This window comes from Cynoglossus semilaevis, chromosome 19 (genome assembly GCF_000523025.1).
Source record: "Cynoglossus semilaevis isolate Cse_v1.0 chromosome 19, Cse_v1.0, whole genome shotgun sequence".
NCBI classification, from domain to species: Eukaryota; Metazoa; Chordata; class Actinopteri; order Pleuronectiformes; family Cynoglossidae; genus Cynoglossus; species Cynoglossus semilaevis.
In genome coordinates, this window is record NC_024325.1 from 5,699,998 (window position 1) to 5,711,158 (window position 11,161).

Consider the following 11,161-nt stretch of genomic DNA (forward strand, 5'->3'; position numbering starts at 1 on the left):
ATTTTACTGAAGTTTTTTTATTTTATAGCTTTCATAAAACTTGTATCATCTTCAGAATAGTATCGGAAAGAATGCATTTGAAAGGTCCTTAAAGCCTTTTAGTCTAATTAAAAATATTAGATCACAGTCACTAAATGGAGATTTCAAAACACATGCTGACCAGAGATGGTATAATCTGTTTTTTATCTCCAAAGCCTGTGGGCGTCAGTTTAATGCATCTTCACTGACATCATGTACTATACAGTACAAAAGCCACCGTGCCTTGATCCCACAGTACCTGAGTGACCTATTACACACTCTGACTATGAACCTCCCATTTTGTTCACCATCCCCCACAGCAGCCTGCAACCCCACAGGGACAGTACACACAGAGTGTGTGACCTCTGTCTGCCATTTGTCAGGGGCAGTCAAGGGCCATAAATAAGAGTCCAGCTTGTTGGTGAGATGAGACAGTGTTTAGAAATGGACAGTATCCATAATAAAACACTGTCCCTAGACCCTGTACACAGCATGGTACCATATTAGATAAGGTTTGAAAGTGATGTAGAAGTCACTTCCATCTGGACCAGGTCACATCATTTACTGCCCTGTAAATGGTTCTTTGAATTATTATTATCATCATCATCATCATCATCATCATCACCATTATTATTATTATTATTATTATTATTATTATTATTATTATTATTATTATTAAGTTGTATCTTCCATAGTACATTAATCACGTGATGATTCATTGACAAGTATAATTATTAAAGAAGCAGAGAAACAATAATTGCTTCCTGGGGTTTAACTGACAACCTGGACACTATTTTTAGATGAAAACTAAAAAAATATATATATATATATAAAGCAAAAAAGACATTTGCATTTTGGTGAGTAGCTGATGGACAACTGATTGAATTGATTCAGGCTACTTCAATGACCCTGAAAAATGGGTGGGTGAATGGATGGATGGATGGATGAGCGGATGGACGAAATAGAGCATTGATGTCAGCAGGACAATCTAAAGAGGTTGAGACTGTAACAAAGTAAGACTGAAGGTTCATTTAAGGTCAGCTGCTGGGGTATCAAAGGAGCATCCACCAAAGACTCCATCTTTACTGAACTGGTTTTGGTCTAATCTCTGCTGCAGCGGGACTCCTTTGTCATGAGAATGACTATGTCAGCACTTTTGGCGTCTTGATTAAAAACATCAGTGAAATGACTGATCACTGGAGAAGAAGCAGAGGAATGACCTCTTCTTAAAGCCTCTTCAGTGACCCTCTGAGGGCAACAGAAGTATTATCAGCTGATACACCAGCGTGATCTCAACATCAATAGACATTACACATGCATTTCAGCTTTGTGGCTGCACTTGGCAAATCCAGACAGAGAAGAAAAGGGAGGCAGAGTCTGTAGATATGATGTGAAACTAAGTGAAACATTGACAAGATATTTGTCTTTATCCATGATGTGCTGAAGCGGAGGCTAGGAAACCACCAAAAACAATTGCTCTCAGTCAAGACAGACAGGGAAAAGAAAATGAGTTGTGCCTGTTAGAGATCATCCGTTCAAACAAAAAAGAAAGAACTGTCAACTTTTATCATAAGACTGTCAGATGGTCCAACAGGGTGTTGGATTTTTTGCGATGTTTTTCCTGCTTCTGTTTCAAAAGTGAGTCATTGTTTTTGAAAGATTGCTGCAATATTTTGGCTGATAGATCGAAGATAGTTGCCTGAGGGGAGACGTTTAGCTGTTGATTCACAGAGGGAGGATCCTCCCTCTCAAGTCACAAGAACTAATTACTCAGCTATGAGTAGCTTTTCCCAGAAGACACACGCCCGCGGATTTAGGTAAAAACAAATTTAGTTAATGTGTTCGGCCAAACAAAGTGCTATAATATACCGTTATCACATTTTCAGACGCATCATAGGCGTAAACAACGATTTGGATCAAATCAATCTAATCGTGATCTATTTCTTGGCCGAATTTTAACATTTAATAATTATTTCTCTATTTATGATGAATGTAATTGCACACACACAAAAAAACATTGACAAGTGTCAGATGCAAAGATATAAAATTAATTGCATTTCGAGAGACAGCCAGGCTTCGCCCTCCTACTGTTGTGGGTCAGCTTTGTCCTCTAGTGGAGAATAACTGCTATCACACACAAGCTACTCCAAGATAAAAAAAAAAAAAAAAAAAAAACCCGATTGGTTGAAATCGGTTAAATAATAATAATAATAATAATAATATGTATTTAGGTTACCTTAAACTCCAAAGAAATGATTAGTTAAACATGTGACAGACAACCAGTTATTATCTACATGTGTTTGTAGGATATATATATATATATATATATATATATAAATTAAAAAACACTAATATAAAATCTATGCCATATAAATTGAAGTGATATAGGAAAAGAGATTCCAATTATGGTTCCACAAGGTTCCGACTTGCTTGTTGCAACGGGGTCTATATTTTGCGACGCACGTTCAGCATTCAAAGCAGTGCCGAGCAGTAAGGAAGTTCTGCACAAGCCACTTGTTAAATAATTGTGGGGTTTTGCTACAATATTAGGATTACTTTTGTCAACACTATGTAAACCTAAATACATTTTGTAAGAATTTTCTCCTCAAGTTTCGTGTCCTCATGAGGCGACTGGGGGCTTTAATCAGCGACGCACACAGCACAACGACTTGCAGTGTCGTTGTGAAACTTAACAGACACTTCTAAAACAACAAATTGATTGTTGTGTTTGCAGCAATAGCTTCACTATAATGCTTCAAAAGAAATTATTATGTCACCCCATTTTCTGAGTAACGAGAGCGCTTTTTAATCTACAACCGCCTGTGCTCTAACGTCTGTGGTTCTTCCCTCCTGTTGCTACTGCGCTACAAAAGCGCATTTTTGTAACATGGCTGGGAAAAAGCTAATGTACTAGTTCTATAAACAATGTAGCATTTTGTTATTAAACCAATCTCAGGGAGTATTCTTTTAACAATATCGGAACAATTGTGAATTTACATGGAAATAAAAGTTAATATATGCTTTATGCGGAAAATGCGGACGCATGCGCGGTGGGTTGTAAGCGTCATTCTTGTATTATCAGGGAAGCTGTTCATACACAGGACTGCACATCCTTTCTCTCAACAGTAGCACTTAATAGAGCTGTCTCTTATCAGCAGCAGCAGACATGAGTTTCTTTGGTTTCGGTCAGAGTGCGGACATCGACATAGTCCTAAATGACGCAGAGACGAGAAAGAAAGCTGAGCATAAAAGCGAAGATGGAAGGAAGGACAAATATTTCCTCTTCTACGACGGAGAAACAGTGTCTGGCAAAGTAAACGTTACTCTCAAGTACCCGGGAAAAAGACTGGAGCACAATGGCATCAAGATCGAATTTGTGGGCCAGATAGGTAAGAGGCCTGCGCTGCACACTTAAGAAGCCAGCTACAGGCTACATTCACATGCAGCACTTCATTACACTAGCCTTAATGGAGAAACTCTCAAAACAACACTGTACTGCTCTGTTACTCCACTGTCACAACAAGTGTCAGTTTGAACAGCAGGTCTCGTGACAGAGGCAGACGTTTGCTGACGTCAGCTGACTCATCGGCTATTTGCCAGCTGATCTCATCGACCTTTGACCTCCCGCTTTAAGAAACTCTTCATCTACTGTCACGTTAATGCTAACTATAAATGGGCCTCTGGGATAATGATGCTCAGCACAGAGTTCAAGTGTCAACCACTTATTATTGAAGTGTTATTATGCTATTAAGGATCTTTCAACATATCTACATTATTGCACAACACAACTCAAACATTTGGTGCACCTTTGACAGAACAATGTCAAAACTTATCCATCAGGTTGTCGACTATTACTCCATAGCCCTAATCTGTGGGTAAGGTGCAGTGAAGAAATGGATCTGAAAAGTCTTCACATCAAGCTCAGTCCATCTCCATTGCAAAGAATGTTCTGTTAGAGCCTTTCACCACATGGACATAGTGTGATTAATCACATTAAGAAAACAGGAAGAAGGCAGGGATAGTGCAGCCATAGCTACAATATTTAACACTTTAGTTAAGGCAGGTTGTGTAATATTTGCAGTCTTGTCCACTGTTTTTTTTATTTTGGTTTATTGAATTGTGATAAACTGGAACCCATTTTGCCAGTGCATGACACAGATTTAACAAGATACTGGAAACATACCTAAGACATCTAGACCTATATTGCGACCTTAGCTTCATGCAGTTGCTGCAGATATGTCACGAAGACATACTGTACAGAAATTCCTGTTCTGCCACATCACAAAGGTCATTTTAGTCCAGGGAGCTCATTGTCATGTTTGGCTTTTGGGTCTCACATTGAACTTTGTTCTTCAGCATCAGATGATGAATCCACTGTGGTCATAAAGGAAAGGCCCTTGTTATTTACAGCACTCTAGACGAGTGTTGTATTTAAGCTCTGGTTAATAGGGCCTGAAAATATGCAAATAAAATAAAACAATATATGCATTAACAAACAGATGTACAGTTTATATAAATGACGTGTCTTTGTTATTAAACTAAATTACATCTTGGCCTTACACAAGTGATACTATTGAACTTAAAATGTTAGACAAATGTTTTGATGACCATTTTTCATTCATCTTATTGACGTTCCCCTAAATTGATGTAGATTATTTTTCATATTTTAGGCAGCTCTACATCTAGCTGTAAGTGCGCTGTGTTTGATCTCACAGAAGCCACTGAACCTTTGATCCCTGACACTTCTTCACATGACCCACAGCTGAATAAAACCTGAAGCTGACTCACCTTGTTGGCTCTGTCACACATTACCAAAGTGTTCAGAAGCAGGTGGATAACGAGAAGAACTATTTTAAAGGCGATGAGTTTATTTTTAAATGTGGTCAATGACACAGATTACCGATTTAAATACTTCTTAGTATCCAGGGTACAGAGTGCAAAATGACACAAGGTAAACATCATTTGGATACAGTGTCAGGATGCAGGATCAAAACGTTTCAATGCATTATGGCCATGTGATCAACTTTCTGTTTTGCTGGAGCTTTGTAGAATTACACATAAAGTTAAAAAAAGATTGTAACTAATTGCACAGAGGTTTTACTGTATTGACCAAGTCACAGGGTCTCCAAGGCTAAAGAAGGAGTCAGTGTTTCTACTGTCATTTCTACTGTTTTCACATCATTCCAGTGATTGTCCAAAATCTGCCATGATGCCATAACTGAAAAATATTTTTTAATGTTATTTTTATGTTCCTCTTGATAATTTTACCATGAATGTATTTTAAACATTGCAGCTGCTTCTGTTCCCCTTTTTTTCCTCCTCAGCAGCATCTGTCTCTTATGGACAACCGTTCTGGTTTTCTGACACTGTTGTCTTGTCTCTTTCAGAGCTGTACTACGACAGAGGAAACCACCATGAGTTTGTGTCTCTGGTCAAAGACCTGGCTCGGCCGGGGGAAATCACACAGTCCCAGACGTTTGACTTTGAATTCACACATGTGGAGAAACCATATGAGTCCTACACTGGACAAAATGTCAAATTACGGTGAGCTTGGCTGTGTGTGTGTGTGTGTGTGTGTGTGTATAAGGTCCTACATTTTAATTTATCACATTTTGTATTCTATGATTACTACCTTTAATTCATGACAGACCTTCTTAGCCAGACACATTCAGACAGCCAGTATTAATAAGGACTATTTGCTAAATATTAAAGACACCTATGTTGTCTTTAATATTTTGTCATGGTTGTGTTTAATAGTTAATAAGGGGCAATGAATTGCATGTATCTCTGAAGATGGTAAAACCCTGATTGTGTTTTTTATCTCATCATTCATATTTGCATTTGTTTTGTTCTGGGTGTTGTGGATATTTATCAAAAAAAGGTTTAACAGTTAAAATACACAATACACCCACCAGGTGGCAGTAAAACAACTCCAGATGCAAAGCTGCGGTTAAACCAAAGGCCAACCCCAAGCCAATGTTTTTTTCAGGTTTTTGTGTGTCGTCTACTGTAGATGTCAACTAAAATGCTGGGATCACTTTGGCTGATCTGGGGTCAGCTTCCCTGCTGCTCTCCTGTTTATTGACACAGTCAAACACGTCATGAGATACTGTTTGTGTACGTGTTCTTTCAGCTACTTTCTGAGAGCAACAGTGAGCCGGAGACTGAATGACATCAGCAAGGAGCTGGACATTGTTGTTCACACACTCAGCACCTACCCTGAGCTCAACTCCTCCATCAAGATGGAAGTGGGAATCGAGGACTGTCTACACATAGAGTTTGAGTACAACAAATCAAAGTAAGACTGTCTCATGGTACAGACAGTTGACACAGCTTTAGATTTGACCTAATCCTCTTCTAAACTCCATGAACATTTCTGACTGATGGTGTTTTTCCCTCACAGGTATCATCTCAAAGATGTGATTGTGGGAAAGATTTACTTTTTGCTGGTGAGGATTAAAATCAGACACATGGAAATCGATATCATCAAGAGGGAAACAACAGGCACAGGGCCAAACGTCTACCACGAGAACGACACCATAGCCAAGTATGAGATCATGGATGGCGCCCCAGTCCGAGGTAACTAAAAAGATTGTTGAATTCTGTCACGCCCATTGATTGGTTCTGCACTCACTCTGACACACTGCTGTGCTGCAGGAGAGTCCATACCCATCAGACTGTTTCTGGCCGGCTATGAGATGACACCGACTATGAGAGACATCAACAAGAAGTTCTCTGTGAGATACTACCTCAATCTGGTACTCATCGATGAGGAGGAAAGGCGCTATTTCAAACAGCAGGTACAAGCACACTTGGAGCTACAGTGTAGCAGTGTAACAGTGAAGTTACAGGAGGCCGGGTCACGAGCAGATAGATGGAGCGTTTGTATGAAATACGGCAAATGACAAAGTCATGCATAAAGGATAAAATGCGAAAATAATTTTAGCCTTCTCTACGCCAATTTTTTTAAACTCATAAAGCGTAATGTCAAATGCTGGCTAGCTTAGCCTGGTTTGTTTTGATTTTTGCACTCATTCACTCTCTTGCCAATGCTCTCTTCTGGAGCCTTGAAAAATTGCAGCAGGTTTTTGTGAGAGAATCAGTTTAGAACGAGTGTATGTGGATGGTGCTGAAGCCATTATTAGCCAAGTGTACAAGTAATTACTTTGGAAGGTTTTTGATCTGTTGCTGCATGTTTGTGTTGTAGGAGATCACTCTCTGGAGAAAAGGCGACATTGTGAGGAAGAGTATGTCTCACCAAGCAGCCATCTCCTCCCAGCGCTTCGAAGGCTCCTCCCATCCAGAGAAGCCGCTGCCCCAGGATAGCAGGGAGGACGACAGCTAGAGGGCAGCAGCCACTTCGCCCTCTGTGTCAGTGAGTGTCCAGTGTAGGAGCCTTCAGGGTCAGAACTTGGAGATCATACGTGTGTTTGCAGTGCCATGAAACACTGCAGTGTTTTTCACACCGTGTGTTTGTGTGAGTGAATGAACAAGTGTGAGGCTTCAGACGAACACAACAACGTGGATTTGACCTGAAAACAAACAGTCAGAACTGAGTTAGGCCATTAGTTAGAAGTAAAAGTAAGGTTTGATTGAACATTCTTTAACTCCCAGCTGGGTGGAGTTTACCACACTGACACTGATTAGAGAGTGTTAGCTCATTCTGCTGTCATTAACAACTGCACAAAAATTAAACTTATGATGTTTCATAGAAAGTAATGGTGCGGGGTAAACTTTACTGCGAGAAGCACTTAAATATTTGTTGTTTGGCCTCTAGTTTAAATATCGTGTGTATGGATGTACGTCAGTATGTCAGAATGCACCTTGGGTATTTTTCTAACTCAAACTTTCCTTTCTAATGCTCGTATGACTGGACAACTGCACTGTGTAGTAATTGTAGTTTTTTTGTTTGTTTTTTTTAAATCACTTCTGTCTTCTCACAGTAATGTGACTCATTAATTTATGACCGTTTTCCTGCCTCTCGCTTTGCAGCAAATTAATTTTTTTCTGCAGAAACAAGAGAATCACATTTGTAAAAAAAAAAGAAGAAATATTTTCATACATTCCACTCTCATCATCAATACACAGCAGAAAGATTATTTATTTTTGAACAAAAAATATTTAATAAAGGGTTGAATATGTGTGGTGGGTTATTTGGTTGTAGGGCAGGTTTATAACGGCACTACAGTAACGACAGATACTGCTCTGGGGTCTTTTTTCAGTTTATCTCTCTGATCAACTGCTTGTGTGTTCTGTTTATGAGCTTTCTCAACAGCCTTTTTTTAGACATCAAGAATAATCTGGACAAGTATTCTTTTTAAACTAACAGAGACAGTATTAGATAGTGATGGTGACCACGTGCCTGAACCTTTGTTGCCAAAACAGTTTCAGTAGATTAACTAGTGAATAATTCCAAGTAGTAGTTCCAGCTGCATAAACAAGTGAGTGCATGAGTGAAAAAGACAAGAAATTAGGAAATTAATTGAAAGTATTTTATAAAGTATATATTTATAGAATATATGTTTAAGGTCTACATTGGGGGGAATAAAGTCAGCTCCTGTTGCCCTTACTTTTTGCTACAGCCTGCAGCCTTATGCATCACATCCCAAAGCTGTGCAAAATCTAACACTGTGTTCCATTAATGATTTAGATGTTTTTATGTTCCACACCTCTCTCTGCAGTCAGGTCTGTTGTGTTAAAGCAACACATTTACTGTCAACCGTTCAGATTTCTGCTGTGTTGATCTGAGTCAACTGGAAGCTTCAGCTACGGTCAGTGCAGCTTGGCCCTGGAGATTTTCTCACTAACTGTCGAGTCTGGTTAAATGTAGGAAACTCTATCAAAGTTATGGCAAGATTTGGTTTCCAGTGGGTTTTAACGCCATTGGAGTTCTTATGAATTTCACTAAAATACTGAAAAAATATTAAAAACAGTTTATTTTTTCCCCTTTTTTTTTGAAGAGTTAAACTGATTTAAAGATTGTTTTTAGCTTTGATTCATGAATTCAAAGAGTTATATTGTCATTTCAGTTTGAACTTACAATACACAGTAAAAATGGACAAGAACAACACTGGTGACAGAGGTCCCAGGTGATGCAAAAAACCCAACAACATTTAACTAAATTTTTAAGAACATTCCAAAAATGTCTTAGCGACATTGAGGTCCAGGATCTTTGGAGACTAACTTACCAACATTTTCTCATTTATAAGTTATAAGTCCTGTGCAGAATCCTTTTGGTGATTTTTGGTATTTTATTTCTGCTGAAAAGCATCAGATGATGCTAAACATTCATGCTGGAATCAATTCTGACTAAGTCCCCAATAAAATTGCTTGGCTGAAATGTAGTCCCAAACCAAAACAGAGCCACAACAGAGCATTGTTTACCTGAAGATTCCAACAGACAGATGATTGTAACATGTTTTTGTGAACAGTTAAGATGAGAAATCGTTCCATATCCTTTGTAAGAGCCTTACAAGATGTTTTTTTTTTCCTTTTTAAGAAAGGCACTGTGAGATGTGTCTTCATATTTAAAACATTCTAGCTCAGCAATTTGTTAATCTATAATCACACCTTTCAGCCTGTCTTTAATCTTATCTTCAGAGCCATGTGTGGAACTGGTTAAGCTCGTGTATTCTCAGTAATATTATACATATTAGAGAATGATGAGATCATTCTCTGCCAGGTTTGTTTAGGATAAAACATGAAAACAAAGTGGACACTCCTGTTTGCTTTCCCATTTGCTAAAAGAGGCTCAGAGTACAAGAAATAATGGTTTAAAATGACTCCTGAGACAGAGGGACACTTTACACACAGGTGTCCACAACAACAGTTTGGTCAAAGTGGCCTACAGCAGATGGTCCTCCTACTTTCTAAAGGATTTTTAAAAAAATATGATTTGCAGTTGAATCATGTAAGTGAGCTTTTTCAAACGCTGTATGCGTGAAGGCGACTGTCTCCAGTTACAGTATGTCAGACTGCTTTACCATCAGGCATCTGTCAGAGGTTACTGCTGTTTTATTGATGCACCTCTCACACTCATCTTTTAAAGGTGAGATGTAAGACAGCTACTGTGGCCCAGACTATTCAAAGCCTAAGTGTGGAAAACATTGACAGACATGTTTAACTACCTCCTTAAGAATAGAACATGGACACCAGATTGATGAAGCTGGTTGTAATTCTCCATCTTTGATCACCTGTGTTTTCCTCCAATTAATTTTAATTAAATTCTATGACATTTCTGCCAAGTGGAACGATAAATCACCCCACCCCCCTCAGCCAGGTCACTGACATACAGTCTGTTCATTGTGAAATTGTCTCTGTTGTTGCCCCACCAATTCAGTGTATTTTATTTTTGTGGTTACTTTAGCTTGTGTGGCTGTAATTGTTTTTTGTTTGTTTGTTTTTGTTTGTTTTTTTGTTATTTCTAGCAGTGCTGGTATTTACCTGCAGCTGCTAAACTAACCATATTTGTAAAAGAGATTGTTATGGTAAAGAGCAATGACCTAAAAATGCACAGGATATTTTAAATCCACAGTGTAAATTCAAATTTATTTGTTTTTGGGGATTTTTTTTTCATGCTGTCTAAGAATGTTGATTTTGAAAATTGTCTATATTACTTATCTTTCCATTAAAGGGAGTAAGTGAACATCACTTTCTATCTGTGTTGACGCTCATTTGTGCAAAGTTTCAGTGTTGGTGTGAGTCAGATCTGCTGATCATCACTTCTGGAGGTTTTCTCACCTCAGCAGATACAGATGCACGAGGTGACGGTCTGTCAGGTGTCTCACAGACTTTGGTGCTGCATTTTTAAATAAGATAACACAATGTCATGTTTTTCACTTTTCTTTCAAATGTGTGTTGGTGCACACTCGTGGTGTCTTTTAGATGCTGGTCAAAAGACTAGGAACAGGTCAAGGCTTGGTGAACGGATTTACACTACATTACAAGGCTGACAAAAACACATTATTCCAGAAGAGAGAGTGATAAATTCAAAAGAGATGCTCCTCATGACGGTCAAGTCTTAGCTGGTAGTTAGTCAACATTTTATTGATATGACTTTTTTTTTAAATTTGTGTGAAACGTTTGTTACCACTAGAGGGCAGGTTTGGTCCATATTTCTGCACAGAGCACAACAAATATAATC

The 11,161-nt window shown here is 38.6% G+C and overlaps 1 protein-coding gene across 1 annotated transcript; it reads left to right on the forward strand.

Annotated features, from left to right (window-relative positions):
- Nucleotides 1-3,074: 3,074 nt before the first annotated feature.
- vps26bl (vacuolar protein sorting 26 homolog B, like) lies at nt 3,075-10,668 on the forward strand. Its single transcript, XM_008332486.3, has 6 exons — nt 3,075-3,407; nt 5,406-5,562; nt 6,152-6,316; nt 6,422-6,597; nt 6,676-6,818; nt 7,226-10,668. The coding sequence occupies exons 1-6, from the start codon at nt 3,185-3,187 to the stop codon at nt 7,361-7,363; spliced, it is 1,002 nt and encodes a 333-aa protein (XP_008330708.1). The 5' UTR covers nt 3,075-3,184; the 3' UTR covers nt 7,364-10,668.
- Nucleotides 10,669-11,161: the final 493 nt, after the last annotated feature.